This window comes from Aquarana catesbeiana, linkage group LG11 (assembly GCF_042186555.1).
Source record: "Aquarana catesbeiana isolate 2022-GZ linkage group LG11, ASM4218655v1, whole genome shotgun sequence".
Lineage (NCBI taxonomy): Eukaryota > Metazoa > Chordata > Amphibia > Anura > Ranidae > Aquarana > Aquarana catesbeiana.
The window spans coordinates 28,382,256-28,398,137 of NC_133334.1; the positions used below are offsets into that span (position 1 = coordinate 28,382,256).

Below are 15,882 nucleotides of genomic sequence, written 5' to 3' on the forward strand. Positions count from 1 at the left end.
TGCAATGGCGATAATGCGCGTTTAGCCGCGTTTCTCTACCCTCTTTTATTTTCCACTCTCAAATCCAATTACTACAGCTTAAAAATGCTTGATGTAGTATACGTAGTTAACACGCGTTCGTTTAGCCATATCAGGCTTTCTTACAGCTGTAACGCTGCTCCTCCAGAACGCGCTGGCCCTGGGTTTTCTCTTTTTTTTACAGCTTGAAAACACATATGCCACTTAAAGCTCCTAAAAGACTATGTGTACATGAGGAGGCGATTTGAAGCAAAAAAAGCAGAAAAGCGCCCTGTGTGCATGAGGTCTTAGTTTTTGTTTTTTTAGTTTCCCTGCAAAGTCTCACAAATACTTGATGATTCCGCCAAAGATGTCCAGCTAATGCATCTTCTTGGGATGGTGTGGCAACGCTGCTGCAATGCTCCTGATTTCAGAGCAGAGTTGCCGCTACAGTGGGAGGAGAAGATGCTGCAGGGGGTGTGACATGGCCTGTAGTTTGGTAATAGGCCGCACCTATTGACCGCACTGCCTCTGCTGCTGAAACCTGGTGTCTGACACCTATTGTATCCCATTTGTTCTGTCCACATTCTATAGATTGGCCCAAATGTTTGAAAACACAGATTTAAAGTGATTGAAAACCCTTGTTTAAAAAAAAAAAAAAATCATACTTGCCTCCCACTGTGCAGCTCGTTTTACACAGAGTGGCCCCGATTCTCGACTTCTGGGGTCCCTCCGCGGCTCTCACGGCTCCTCCCCACATCAGATAACCCCCTAGGAGAAGTGTTCTCCTGGGAGGTTACCTTGCCGAGTCCAGCATTCGGCGTCTATGCGTACTCGACCCCTGCGTCATTGGATTTGATTGACAGCAGCGGGAGCCAATGGCTGCGCTGCTATCAATCTATCCAATCAAGAGCCGGGCAGAGAGGGACAGTGCGTCCCGCCGAGGGCTCAGGTGAGTAAAACGGGGGGGGGGGGGGGGGTCTGGGGGGCCGGTCACTGTCAGAATTTTTTTCACCTTAATGCATGTGATGTATTAAGGTGAAAAAACACGAAAGTTTACAACCCCTTTTAAGTGATAAAACATATTATCATTTTTAGATTATAATTGGCTCTAACTCGTTAACTTTTTTTTTTTTTCAGGTATTGAAGCTTCTGGCTGAGATGAGCGCCTTCTGCGGAGACATGGACAAACTTGAATCAAATTTAAACAAACTCTTTGAGAAGCTTTTGGTAAGTCATTTTTCGGATTGTTTTTGATATTAATAGGAATTAAGATTTTAAAATGTATTCTGCTAAAGTATTTGATGGGACTTTGGTGCAGGTTTAATAATTCTGAAAGTTTTAAAACTAAACCTCCTTCCTTAAAGTGTTCAAAAACCCTCTCATGTACCCAATGAAGTGACTGGCCTCAGGTGATACACAGAGGTGAAACAAATCCTCCTACATAATTTGTATCTGCAGTCTTCTTTCCTCTTGAAAGTCCAAAATCTTATACAGCTTGTCTGAGCTGCCAGAAAAAAAAGAGGGCGGTGAGCTGATGTTACACTCTGCAGAGAGCTCAGTGAGGAGAGGGCTGAGAGCTGATTGGAGGGAAGACGCCCACCCCTCCACATAGGAACAGAGCTGAGGCTGTCAATCAGCTGGAGCTCCCTCCCCTGTCACCATTTTTCTCTTGGTGTCAGGAACATTTGTCAGAAGTGACTCATTCTGATAGCAGAGGAATGAAGCAGCAGACAGAAATGACACTTGGTGCTCTGGATTGAGACAAGTACACACTATAGAGGGATATGCTTTGTTTTATATTTCGTGTCTGAGGTTTATAACCACTTAAAGACCGGAAGGATTTACTCCATGACCGGGCCACTTTTTTAACTGACGAATGCGCGGTCGTGTGACGATATACCCAAACAAAATTGACGTCCTTTTTTTCCCACAAATAGAGCTTTCTACTGGTGGTATTTGATCACCTCTGCGGGGTGATCCTTGAATGCATGAAGGTAAAAAACGCCGATGTACGTCCCTTTTTTGGGGACGGATATTGTTGTTATGGCAACAGCTAGCTGCCATAACCCCGGTATCCCCGTTTTCGGCTACAAGATAAAAGTGGTCTCTGCGGTGGATTCGCCGCAAGATCACTTTTAACGGTGGCGGGACAGGGGGCCCCTCCCGCCGCTTACCGGAGCCGTTGGCAGCACCGGAGGCGATCGCGTCCTTTCCCTAGCTGGGCATGGAGACGAGTGAGGAGAAGATGGCCCCCACCCGTCTCCATAACAATGCAGGGCAGAAGCGACGTCAAAACGTCACTTCCATCAATACCTCTTAAAGGCACGTTTTTTCAATGTCATTTTTTCAAATTCCTTTTTTTTTTTTTTTTTTTTTATTTTCATTATATATATATTATATATAATATGAGATGTGAGGACTTTTTACCCCAGATCTCATATTTAAGAGGTCCTGTCATGTTTACATTCCTTGTAATAGGAATAAAAGTGACCCAAATATTTTTTTTTTAAAAAGTGTAAAAATTAAATCAATAAGAAAAAAAAAATTTATTTTTTTTTAAAACGCCCCGTCCCGCCGAGCTCGCGCGCAGAAGCGACCGCATACGTCAGTAGCGCCCGCATATAAAAACGGTGGTCAAACCACACATGTGAGGTATCGCCGCGATCGGTAGAGCGAGAGCAAGATTTCTGGCCCTCTTCTGTAACTCAAAACATGCAACCTGTAGAATTTTTTAAACGTCACCTATGGAGATTTTTGAGGGTAAAAGTTTGACGCCATTCCACGAGCGGGTGCAATTTTGAAGCGTGACATGTTGGGTATCAGTTTACTCAGCGTAACATTATCTTTCACAATATAAAAAAAAACATTGGGCTAACTTTACTGTTTTTTTTTTTTTTTTTTTTTAATTCAAAAAAGTGATTTTTTTTTTCCCAAAAAAAAGTGCGCTTGTAAGACTGCTGCGCAAATACGTGTGAAAAAAAGTATTGCAATGACCGCCATTTTATTCTCTAGGGTGTTAGAAAAAAAAACAATATATAATGTTTGGAGGTTCTAAGTCATTTTCTAGCAAAAAAAACCTGTTTTAAACATGTAAACACCTAAAATCCAAAACAAGGCTGATCTTTAAAGCGGATCTTCACCCATTTTTTAATCAGCATCTCGGTGGCTTCTAAAAGCAGCACCGAGTGCCATATGGAGCTTTTTTTTTTTTTTTTTTTTTTTTTTTTTTACCTACCTTACGTTATATGTTTTTGCTTTCTTCTGTCCCTGCGGCTGTGGGCGTGGACTTTTGCGGGTATTGTCGTCATATCCTTCGTTCCCCGCAATGTCTCCTGGGATCTCATTGTCTTTCATCCCAGGAGACATTGCAAGTAACCTCCGCCAAATCTCGTGAGACTTTTTGGTTGCCATCACAACGGGGCGGGAACTTCCGACGCCGCCGCCCGTTGTCATGGCAACCCAGAATCAGACGGCGATGACACTGGGCATGCGCAGGAACGAGCGGTGAATGCTGGGAGGACAGCATTCACCGCATCCCGGAAATTCATGCTTGTGGGTTTCAAATGCCCACAACGAAGATGGGAACCGCCGTCTGTGATTTTTAAAAGTTATTCTTTGAAACGAAATCGCCCACAATCGGACTTACTTCACAGAACATGTGAGTAAATTATCATGATTAGAAAAGTTTCTGAATGAACTCCTAAAAAAAAAAAAAAAAAAAAAAAAACGTTAGATGGGTGAAGATCCGCTTTAAGTGGTTAAAGAGTTTTAAAAAAAATGGTTTAACGGGCATATATTGCAGATGTGCTACATATGCTTTTTTTTTTTTTTTTTTTTTTTTTTTTTTTTTTTGCGCTCACATGCTCTCCTGTGTTGTGTAATGCCACATTTCAATTTTGAAGGGCGTATTTATGGAGATTCTCTACCACCCATCAGATTACAAGCTCTGCCTATTTCTTATTCTTGTCCTCTGCATTACCAGGAATACATGCCGCTTCCTCCAGAGGAAGTAGAAAACGGGGAGAATTCATCGAACGAGGAGCCAAAACTCCAGTTCAGCTACGTGGAATGTTTACTGTTCAGTTTCCACCAGCTTGGACGCAAGAATCCAGATTTTCTCACCGGCGAGAAAGTAAATGCTGAGAAGCTTAAAGACTTCAAAATAAGGTGAATATGATGACCACAAAAAACAAAAAAAGCCACATTTTTTACGATTATTTTTAGATCTGGATGATTGTGATGGGGAAGGGGGTTGTTCTTCAGGTTTACTTTACTTGAACTATCTGTATAATGGCGTATCACTAAATGTTTTCATTTACTTTCTCTAGGTTACAGTACTTTGCCCGAGGATTACAGGTGTACATTAGACAGCTTCGCCTGGCCTTGCAGGGGAAATCCGGGGAGGCTTTAAAAACAGAAGAGGTGAATATCTATTGCAGATACCTTGATGTTAGCCCTTGTCTGCCTTTTTATACATGAAGTTTTATCTGCTCACTAAATTTCGGCTAAAAGACTTGCTCTGTAATCAAAATTCAATGCAATATGGTAATCTGGAGACCTTCTGTATACAGCTGGTGTACAGATCTTCTGCAAAAATGTTATTTCACGCTTGTGTGACTTTCCCAGAAGTCTGCCCTAAGGCACAAGTCAGATTTTAGGCATCCTCTGCATTTCATTTTTGGCGAGATGCTCCTTAAGCGATCATTTCTGCTACAGGGATGGGACACTGCAACTTTCCTCAAGTGCAAGTGCATTAGTTGATTAACCGCTTCTGGACCACCCTCCGTCGTTATACATCGGACTTTGGCATTGAATACTGTTGTTATGGCAGCAGATAGCTGCCATAACCCTGGTATTTTCTTAAACGGCGGGTGGTCCACTTTATGATAAAAGTGGTCTCTGCGGCGGATTTTCCGCAAGATCACTTTTATCAGCAGCGGGAGAGGTGCCCCCTCTGGTCGTCGGGGGGGGGGGGGGGGGGGGCCATCATTCCCTCACTCGACATAGGCACTGTGCTGAGTGATGGAATGATTGCCCCCACTCGACTAACGTTGGATGACTTCTGCTAGCGGGGGTTAAAAGCGACCCGCTAACGGACGAAAAGCGCCTCTAATACTAGCGGCACTTTACCGCCGATGCACCTTCGCTGGCCGTGTGAAAGGTCTTCTTAACCTTTTTAAAAAACCTAGTAGTTCAGGGGGTTTTTTGTGTTTTTTTTTTTTTTTTTTTATCTGGCAGCGATACAGCATCCATCACCAGCTCCAAGTAATATGTCTATTTTATTTTTTTGTACAGAACAAAATCAAAGTGGTGGCCTTGAAAATAACCAACAATATAAATGTTTTAATCAAGGTAAGTGACGGTTTTATATGTACAATCTTGCCAAGCTTAAAGTGACCGTTGTTAATCAAAACAAGTGTATCGTAATAAATAAAAAATGGTCCCAAATAAGTCCAAGTCTGTGAAGAAACCAGATCTTTCCAATCCGAAATTCACGCCACCTGGATGTACCTCCACCTTTTGGATAAAAAAGGATTTTACCAAAACATGTGGGCCCTTTGCACAGAGTCATGAAGGCTATATAGATTAATATACCATCTGTAGAAGGACCAGTATGTCCACCAGTGCTCCACTAATGGTCACTAGAGTCTCCCAACCAAGTAACCTGAGATGTTCCACCAAAATATACAAAAGAAGAACCAGAGTGAACCCAAAGTAGTTACAATCACTACTTTAATTGAAGAAGCTGAAGTTAGAAGTTGATTGGCTGCCATGCACAGCTGCACCAGATTGAGTGCTCCAGTTTGAGTAACTCTTCCCCATTGCATGACTGCCTGCTTGCACTTTGTGACAGGGGAGCTTTAGTACAGATTTACATCTGAAGCACTCAATGGTCATCATGGAGGAGCATACACATCTAAAGGGGATGACTGTAGTATTCTTTCATATACTGTTCTAGGCAAGGTGCTGTGACATTTACAGAAGCCTCCTGGCCCCCTACCACCAAACTCCACCATACAATATGGAGAAAAGACCAGTTGGACCATGCTTAAAGAGGATGTAAACCCGATTTATTAAATTTGAGCTGGGCACATATATCTGTAGTGTTTTCTTATCTCTCTCCAAAGCCCTGAGTCCCGTGTGTTTCTGCAGTTTCTTTGCTCTGATATCTTCTGACAAGTTCTATAGAGGTTGCTATAAATAAACATAGAGCTTGACTTGTCACAGCTACGGATCGACCGATTTATCAGCGGCCGGTATTCACTTTTTTGGAAGTATTGGTCACAAACGTACACGATAATACCAATTATTGCTTCAAGGGGTTTTACCGGGGGAATGCGTGCAGCTGCAGGCATCACCCCGATACCGTTCTTTAGAGCGGACGGTCGGCTTTATTTTAATAGCAACCAATGCGGCTGAGCCGCTCTGCTGTTATTACAAGCAGTGGACGTTCCTCCCCCTCCTTCTGTCGCTTGCCTGGGCTCTCGCGTCCCACGGGGAGGCCCGAGCAACCAGCCGGAACGTCCGCTGGCCAGCCGAAGGCCCGAACAAAGCCCATGCTTCGTTCGGGTCTCAGATCTAGTAATCCGCAAGCGAGGTCATGATATCACTTCCCAGGTTACTGTCAACTTAAAGGCGCCAGTTTTAAAAACTAGAAAGTATTCAAAAACACTGATCTTGACGTTTTGAATACTTTCAAGTGCAGAGGAGAGGGGTTTTGGGGTCTTGTAGACTCCCCGATCCCTCCATAAAGAGTACCTGTCACTGCCTATTACTGTCACAAGGGATGTTTACTATCCTTGTGACAGCAATAACAGTGATAAAAAAAAAAAGTAAAAGGACAGTATAATTTTTTTTTTTTTTAATGTACAGAATATTGGCAGAGAATATCGGCCTGAGAGGTGGCTGAAATATCGGCACCAAAAAAACGATATTGGTTGATCCCTAGTCACAGCACAGCTCTGCAAGTCTCTGTCTGTCTGTCTGTGTGTGTGTGTGTGTGTGTGTGTGTGTGTGTGGTGCACACCTTTCCTTCAATCAGCTGTCTTGGCTGTATGCTAAGAATCCATTCCCAATGCTGAACATGAAGAGAAAATCTAACACAATTTGCGCTTTCCAAAGAATACATAAAGCTGAAGACAGCAGATATACATGCAAAACTTATGTAGGGAGATTTGTTTCATCTCTGTGCATCATCTGAGGCTGTGCACTTCACTGGGTATAGGAGAAAGTTTACATCCACTTTAAATGTTTTTTTTTTCCTTGTATTTTGATTGAGGGGGGCAAGGTACTGTTACTATTTAGGGGGAACTTGATACTATTCATTTTCTCACCTCCTTGGCTTTATAGTTTAGCAGGTTACAATAATGTGTTTTTTTTTTTTTAATTTTAGGATTTGTTCCATAATCCTCCATCCTACAAAAGCACAGTGACCCTGTCCTGGAAGCCAGTCCAGAGAGCAGATATTGGGTGAGTCTGACATTGGAGTGGAGAGATCTAGTGCTGAAAGCGACAAAAGCTGTAGAGCGAGGGTGTCCAATTCACGAGCCGCATGCGGCCCAATAGGTCTATGCATGCGCTCAAACCACAAAATTGTAAACTTGGAGTTATGAATGTGGCCAAGGCACGTCTGGAGGGATGATGTGTTTTGCAAAGCGCCTGTGGTGGTGGCCAATGCAGACAAGCAGGGACATCTCTAGGGATGTAGTGCTTGCAATAGCATCGGCGGCACATGCAGGGACTCCCACTAGCTAGCGCCAGCCAAGTAAGTGGTGCATGGCTGGATCTAGGGAGGTGCCTGGGAGGGCTTTCCCTCCAAGATTTCAGTTGTGCCCCCCCACCCCCCTCTTCATCTCTGACACTACCCTGCCGGTCCCATCCCTGCACTATATAGACACAGCACATAGTTGAAATCTGATCATATGTCCAACGCTTTCTGCTCATCAAGTATCCTTATTGTAAGACCCCTTTCACACTGAGTCGCTTTAGCGCTAACGCGGCCCCAGTGTGAAAGGGGTCTTAGTGTTTGTGTGGTCGTTTGTTGGTTTTAATTGCATAACAGCCAGAGTGAAATCTGTTCCTCTGATTGACATCAGTCCTCTGGCAGCAGCATGCCCAGAATGGAGGACGACTGACCTGTGTACAGTATGTTACTTTTTTGAATAATCTTTTTTTTTTTTTTCCAGACAAAAGAGAACAAGTGAAGACAGCACTACATCCTCCTCCTCCTCTTCTTCCTCCTCCTCACCGCCAAAAAAGCCTATTATGGGACCAAAAAGAGACTCCAGACAAATCTACAACCCACCCAGCGGGAAATACAGCGCAAGTCTTGGGAATTTCTCTTATGGTAAGTCCAGGGAAATCTATAGTTGGATCTGTAAGTGGAAAAATGTGGCAGCCATAAAATAAAACGAAATATATAAAAACGGAAAACCTTTTGGTCTAGTCGGGCATTTTGCTAAAAAAAAAAAAAAAAAAAAAAGATTTATCGGGACAGTGATGTCAGGCTGAATTTTTTTTTTTTTTCATTGAGTGCAGAGGAACTTTAGGGCCCGCTCACACCAACAGATGCACAATATGTTATAAAGCACGCCCGCTGCTGTGCGTTGTGTAAGGGGTGGTGGTGATTATGTATCCTTTTTTAAAACTTTATTGAAATGACACTTTATGCAACTTAAAGTGGAAGTCAACCCTTTTTCTTGTAGCTCCAAGTAAGCCTTTAATAAGGCTTACCTGTAGGTACAGTGAAAGTCTCCTACAAAGTTTGAGATATTCACACTGCATGCAGTCAGTGATGTCACCGGCGCATGCGCTCTGGAGGGATGGCATACCCGTGCCCTCCCTCCACAGTTTTGTTCTTAGTTCTGTGACTTCTGCGCGTATTTCATAACGTGCTACAAGCACATAATGCCATTGTCTTGCTGGGTCTAAAATAAAAAAGTGCGGTTTGCTACCGCTTTAACCACATGGAGTTGACATGCGGTAATGTGTGTTACACTGCATTTTTACATGGTGCACAAGACCACACATGTACTATGGTTATAAAAAGTATACACACCCCTGATAAAATGTCAGGTTTTTGTGATGTGAAAAAAAATGAGACAAGGATAAAGAATTTCAGAACTTTTTGCAACTTTTAATGTGACCTATAAACTGTATAACTCAATTGAACAACAAACTGAATTAGTTTAGGTTGTCGTGCTTTTTAAGGACAGGTTTTCCGCACAGTTATTATTGAGTCATTTTTAACGAGGATATTTTTAAGAAAAATCCATATGACACAGTCTATGCATATGAAACTTCTTCACGGAAACATGTGATCATACGAAATGGTTACATTTATTGGTTGACAAAAAACAAATCTTTACATGAAATTAAAATATCGATTGCGTTACTTGAAAATCAATAAAAACACTTGCAAAATGAGCGTACCGTCCCTTTAACATAATACCACCATGATAACTTCTCGGTAGAATCAATAACCTTGTGAGAATGACAATGAAACAGAACGTCTGTATTTCAAACGTCCAACCGTTACTATACTGCAGGTAAGTAAGTGGTTAACAATGTGAAATAAATTAGACGTTTGTTTTGTCAATAAAAGTGGCAACTATGCAAAAAGAAAAATATAATGAAAAATTGAATCTTTAGGGAAAAATCTACAAGGCGGTTATTGATTCAGGAGAACGATTATCAATAGTATAATTCAATACATCAATATTTGAGAGAACATACAAGATAAAATCAACATGACATAATTACCCATTCCAAGATGGCTACTAGTCTGGATTGCTGGTTACCAGAGTTAAGGTGGCTGCCATAGCTTTCAAAAGTGGATACTCTTATAGAGGATTTACTTCTTGTGACCTCCGAGTTCCAAGGATCAGGGTTCAGGAATCTTCATGAATGTCAAAATATGTATTCACGCATGGTGCATAAGTGTCATGCCCTGTACACACGGTCGGACATTGATCGGACATTCCGACAACAAAATCCATGGATTTTTTCCGACGGATGTTGGCTCAAACTTGTCTTGCATACACACGGTCACACAAAGTTGTCGGAAAATCTGATCGTTCTGAACGCGGTGACGTAAAACACGTACGTTGGGACTATAAACGGGGCAGTGGCCAATTGCTTTCCTCTCTTAATTTATTCTGGGTGTGCGTGGCACTTTGTGCGTCAGATTTGTGTACACACGATCGGAATTTCCGACAACGGATTTTGTTGGAAAATTTTATATCCTGCTCTCAAACTTTGTGTGTCGGAAATTCCTATGGAAAATGTGTGATGGAGCCCACACACGGTCGGAATTTCCGACAACAAGGTCCTATCACACATTTTCCATTGGAAAATCCGACCGTGTGTACGGGGCATCAGTCTGTCTGGAAGTATGGCCATTTCCCAGTGGTCCCCCTCAGAGTGTGTGTCAGGGTGGGTCCCCTGAGCTCCCCTTCATGGCATCTTACTTGCCTCTAAATACCATCTCGGACAATGAGACCATAAAAATTTATAATAGCTCTGCCCAAAAGGTATGGCTTCTTTTCTATTGGTTAAAGTGGTGTTCCAGCTGAAATTATACTTTTTAAATAAAAATACCCCTATAATACACAAGCTTAATGTATTCTAGTAAAGTTAGTCTGTAAACTAAGGTCTGTTTTATTAGTTTATAGCAGTAGTTTGTTATTTTATAAACTTACAGCAGGCTGTGGCCATCTTAAGTGTGGGCATCTGAAGCCAGACTGTATTTCTTCCTGGATCTCATCCTTGCAGATCTCGCACATGCTCAGTGCAGCACAGGCTGTGTAATAGGTTTCAGGTCAGGTTTCCATAGCAACGGCAGTGTCAGAGGAAGTTGCCGCCCCTTCGCAGAAGGCATTGCAAACAGGAAATGATGCGATGGACAGCGGCCAGGGAGGAGGAAGTGAAAAATGAATACAGCAGATATACAGTAGTCTTATATAGTTTTAATCATCATTTATATGTATTTCATAATACTAATTAGTTTCTTAAAACACTTCTACTTATAAAATCACATTGCCATATATATTTTCTTTATACCAAAGTTGTTGGGTCCGCAGATACTAAAATTATAATCATCTCTGTGACCTACATTATCATACATAATTTGAAATGACTTATAATAACCATATAGGTACTTTTAAAATATTTTTGATTTGCACAAACTTCAAATCTTTCCCACCATGTGTAGAATTGAACTTAGTTTCAATGGATGTTTAGATAGTTTAGCTGTGTCCACAATTCCTAAAATCTACACAATGAGTTGTTAGCTATTTAAACAGTTCTTCACTCGAACACAATAGGTTTTGGTGGACACAAGTGTATTCTATGTGATAAGTCTGTATAACCTTTTTTCCTATGGCTGTATGTGTAGCTTTTGTTTATCCAATAAAACCATGTAAATATTTCCTTGTTTTGTGACAAGATACACTATTGTTCCATCGAGGTTCCGTCTCAATGCAGGTTTGTAAAACTTTAAAAGATGGTTGATGCATTAAGCTTTGTAAAGCGTATGAGTTCACCTATTATGCATGAAATGGTTCCAAGAGGGGAACAGTTCAATTATTGCAAAATCACAGTTCATCTACTTTTTGAGGCCTAAACAACTCTCATATTTCTGCCAGTAAATATAAAATGGATTTCTTCATGAATCCACAACAAGGTGGAGGGAAGTACAAATAAAAAACCTAAAATAATCTGGTTGCATAAGTGTGCACACCCCTTACACTAATACTTTGGTGAAGCACCTTTTGATTCTATTACAGCACTCAGTCTTTTTGGGTATGAGTCCAACATCAGTGTCTTCCCATAGACACCCTCCTAAACCTTGTGGACGGCCTTCCCAGAAGAGTTGAAGCTGTTATAGCTGGAAAGGGTGGGCCAACTCAATATTGAACCCTACGGACTAAGACTGGGATGTTATTAAAGTGTGTGTGTGTGTGTGATGCATTCTGTATGCAGCCCAACTGATCGGCTGGCCGATTAATCGATTATGAGAATAGTTGAGAACTATTTTCATAATTGATTGACCGATTAATCGATTGGTTGTTTCGGCTCCACATCATGTGCTCTTTTCCTATAGGGCACATGTACTTTTACAAATGCAATATAGACCAAAGGAGTTATCAGGGCTGACAGCCTTTAAGAACAGGCTGAGTGGTAGTATAATACTCCTACATGACTAAAAGTGTGAATATCATTAGTACAGGTTAGGATGTTGTGTGTAACTCCCAACCCCCCAAATATAATGCCAACCAATTTCTGAAACTGTGTAAGCTGTAACAATGTTTCCACACCTCTTGATGGGAAAAAAAAATCTCCTAGGTGTTAAATATAAGTGCTTGTACAGATCAAAGGACATCATTTGAAAAAAAAAAAAAGTTTATGTATATAGATATAGCTAGAGATATGTGTGTGTGTGTATAGAGATAGATAGATAGATATATGTATAGATATATATATATATATATAGATATAGATATAGATATAGAGAGAGAGAGGGAATAGATATATAGAGAGAGATATAGAAAGAGAGATATATATATATATATATATATATATATATATATATATATATATATATATATATATATATATATATATATATATATATATATATATATATATATAGAGAGAGAGAGATATAAAGAAAGATATAGATATATATATATATATATATATATATATATATATATATAGAGAGAGAGAGCTATAGAAAGAGAGATATGTGTGTGTGTGTATATGTATATATATATTTTTAGAGAGATATCTATAAAGAGAGAGATAGATATATATCTATCTCTCTCTTTATAGATATCTCTCTAAAAATATATATATATATACACACATATCTCTCTTTCTATAGCTCTCTCTCTCTCTCTCTATATATATATATATATATATATATATATATATAGATATAGATATATCTATATATAATATATATATATATATATATATATATATATATATATATATATATATATATATATATATATATATATATATATATATATAATGTGTGTGTGTATATATAAAAAATATGTGCAGGTGTCCCAATACTTTTGGTAATATAGTATAGTTACATTGCTGCAGCTTGTGCAAATGTAACTAGGGGGGTAAATCTGAACAGGATTTATTTTCGGCAGTTCACATATTTGAACTGTGTAGCGATCTGTTGTACTTGTAATGGAATAACTTGTCTTGCCCACTGACATTTAATTAAAAAATGTTTGGATCTTACAGAACAGAGAGGAGGATTCCGCGGCGGCAGAGGAAGAGGTTGGGGGGGCACTCGTGGGAACCGCAGTCGAGGAAGAATGTACTAGAAGAGGAGAGACCGGCATGGAGACTCAGCTGACTGACGGACTGCTCGATGCCTCCTTACAATTGCCACCGGCAACGGACTTTTAACATGAAGCATTCTTTCTACCTTTGTACGTACGTTTTGTATCCAGACGTTCTTCAGTCTCGTACACCTACCGTAGTTTTCAGCATCACACACCGGATTCTGAGCCGCTTCCATGTTTCATGTAGGGATCTGCTCAAAACGACACACATATCCCGCCTGAAAATTTAAAATCCAGAACTGTAGCAAATACATTTCTCTCTAGGAATTAAGTGAAAGGAATGTGCAGATACAGTAACCTCGTTAATTACAGTGAACATAGGACATTGCTTTCAGGCCACGTTGGCGCCACGGTTTGAATATTTCAACCCTCAGCTGACAGTTGTGGTTCGGTTGTCATTGCCAAATTAACTTTCCTCTGTTTTCGGCATGTGTGCAGGTGATAAAATTACAGCTACGTTTCCAAGTTTTCCTTTGCTGTGAAAGCAAATGTTTTATTGTCTCGTTATTTATTATTTTGCAATTATAGCCACCAATTTTAAGTTTTTACTTTTAGACCGTTTGGTTCTTTGACCAAATGTAAATCTGCCTGACGGATGCAAGACAGATGGAAATCTTTTGTTGTGGACAAATACCAAACTGCCGTTTGCTGTTTAAAGAAGAAAAAAAAAAAAAAAGTATATATAAAACTTTTTTGGGAGAATGAGTCTTTATTTTCCAGCCAATCATAGATGTTGTAAATTTGCCATCGCTGATTTTAAAGGATAAGTGCGCTTAAGGACAACGAAAATGTATTCCTCCTCCTTTGTCCTGACTTAAAGGAGAAGTACAGCCAAAGCTTGTTTAGCTGTACTTCTGTGGATCACAGGAGTGTTGTTCGTCCCTGCGATCCCAGGAACGAACTTCACTCTTGTGATCGCAGGAACAAACTTCACTCCTGTGATCCACAGAAGTACAGCCAAACAAGCTTTGGCTGTACTTCTCCTTTAAGTCAGGACAAAGGAGGAGGGATACATTTTTGTTTTCCTTAAGCGTGGATCCCAGGGGCGCAGTTCGTTCCTGCAGGATCCCAGGGGCGCAGTTCGTTCCTGCAGGATCCCAGGGGCGCAGTTCGTTCCTGCAGGATCCCAGGGGCGCAGTTCGTTCCTGCAGGATCCCAGGGGCGCGGTTCGTTCCTGCAGGATCCCAGGGGCGCGGTTCGTTCCTGCAGGATCCCAGGGGCGCGGTTTGTTCCTGCAGGATCCCAGGGGCGCGGTTCGTTCCTGCGGATCCCAGGGGCGCGGTTCGTTCCTGCGGATTCCAGAGGTGCTGAGGATGATCTAACAGAAGTCTTATGGGGCTGTATTGTGCAGGCGCAGCTGGGACATGGAAAGTTTCAGTGTTGAATGTAAGCAAACAGTGGAGGCCATGGCCATTTGGACTAGGTAAGCAGAGTCAATGGGGGGGGGGTTAGTTTAGGTCAGGAGAAGGGAGCAATCATGAAGTGCACTTACCCTTTTAACATGCCCACAAAATTTTAAAGGGGTTCTGAGGTTTTGTTTTTTACCTTTTATGCATTAAGGTAAAAAAACCCCTTATACTTACCAGAGCCTGATCTCAATCCAGCACTGTGCACAAGAACAGAGACTCTCTTGGCTCTCTCCCTCATTGGCTCAGAGACAACAGCAGTAGCCATCGGCTGCTGTCAATTACAGCCAGTGAGGAGGGGGTGGAGCCGAGTTCTGTTTATGGACACACAGAGCCCGCCCCCATAGCAAGCGGCGAGGGGTGAGCCAGGAGCGCCAGCAGCGGACCCCAGAGGAGGAGGATCGGGGCTGCTTTGTGCAAAACGATTACACATAGCATGTAAATATACCATGTGTTTAAAATGGAATCCCTTACAATCACTTTAAGTTGGGGCATACTGAAATGAACCTGGCTGTGGGTCAGAGGATGTTGCCATGTCATGGTCCCAATGCACACTTCTATTTTTCTTTAGCCATCTTGGGGACTTGGTTTACATCAACCTTCCCAGCTGTTTTCTGGGTGGACCTGAGAAAAAAAAAAAAATGTTACCCCTATATTGATTATTCTGCTGATGTGAAAGTTTAGATGGCTGAGATTTTTTTTTTTTTTTTTTTTTTTATATGAAGTGATTGATCAACCTTTCTTTTCTGGTCATGTCATGTGACTTTCACTGAAGGGATTTGACTTTCTCTGGGGGGGAGGGCGGACATGAACTTGTTGCATGCACAAAGCGCAGTACATGTGAACCTTTCATGCCAAATGGGGGAGGGGGGGGGTTGTTACTTTTTGGCCGACCCTGCCCAATGGATTTGAAAAGTTATGGAAGCTTTGAGCAAACCTTACACCAGAAATTGTAATCAAAAAAGGCAAATGTTTTTTGTACTTTTTTTTTTTTTTTTTTGTACTTTTTTTTTTTTTTTTTGTACTTTTTTTTTTTTTTTGTACTTTTTTTTTTTTTTTTTTTTTTGGTTAGGGTGGTGATGGAGGGTCTGCCTGTCCTCATTTGC

The 15,882-nt window shown here is 41.1% G+C and overlaps 1 protein-coding gene and 1 non-coding gene across 2 annotated transcripts in view; both read left to right on the plus strand.

Annotated features, from left to right (window-relative positions):
* The window catches only part of API5 (apoptosis inhibitor 5), a 32,105-nt gene extending 18,266 nt beyond the window's left edge, over nucleotides 1-13,839 (plus strand). Inside the window, 7 exon segments of the mRNA XM_073604127.1 lie at nucleotides 1,138-1,227; nucleotides 3,983-4,167; nucleotides 4,329-4,422; nucleotides 5,296-5,352; nucleotides 7,394-7,470; nucleotides 8,187-8,347; nucleotides 13,267-13,839. Coding sequence (XP_073460228.1) covers nucleotides 1,138-1,227; nucleotides 3,983-4,167; nucleotides 4,329-4,422; nucleotides 5,296-5,352; nucleotides 7,394-7,470; nucleotides 8,187-8,347; nucleotides 13,267-13,349 — 747 coding nt within the window. The 3' untranslated portion in view covers nucleotides 13,350-13,839.
* LOC141113116 (small nucleolar RNA U109) lies at nucleotides 12,078-12,202 on the plus strand. The gene has a single exon (XR_012236740.1). It is a non-coding gene; the product is annotated as a small nucleolar RNA U109 (small nucleolar RNA).
* Nucleotides 13,840-15,882: the final 2,043 nt, after the last annotated feature.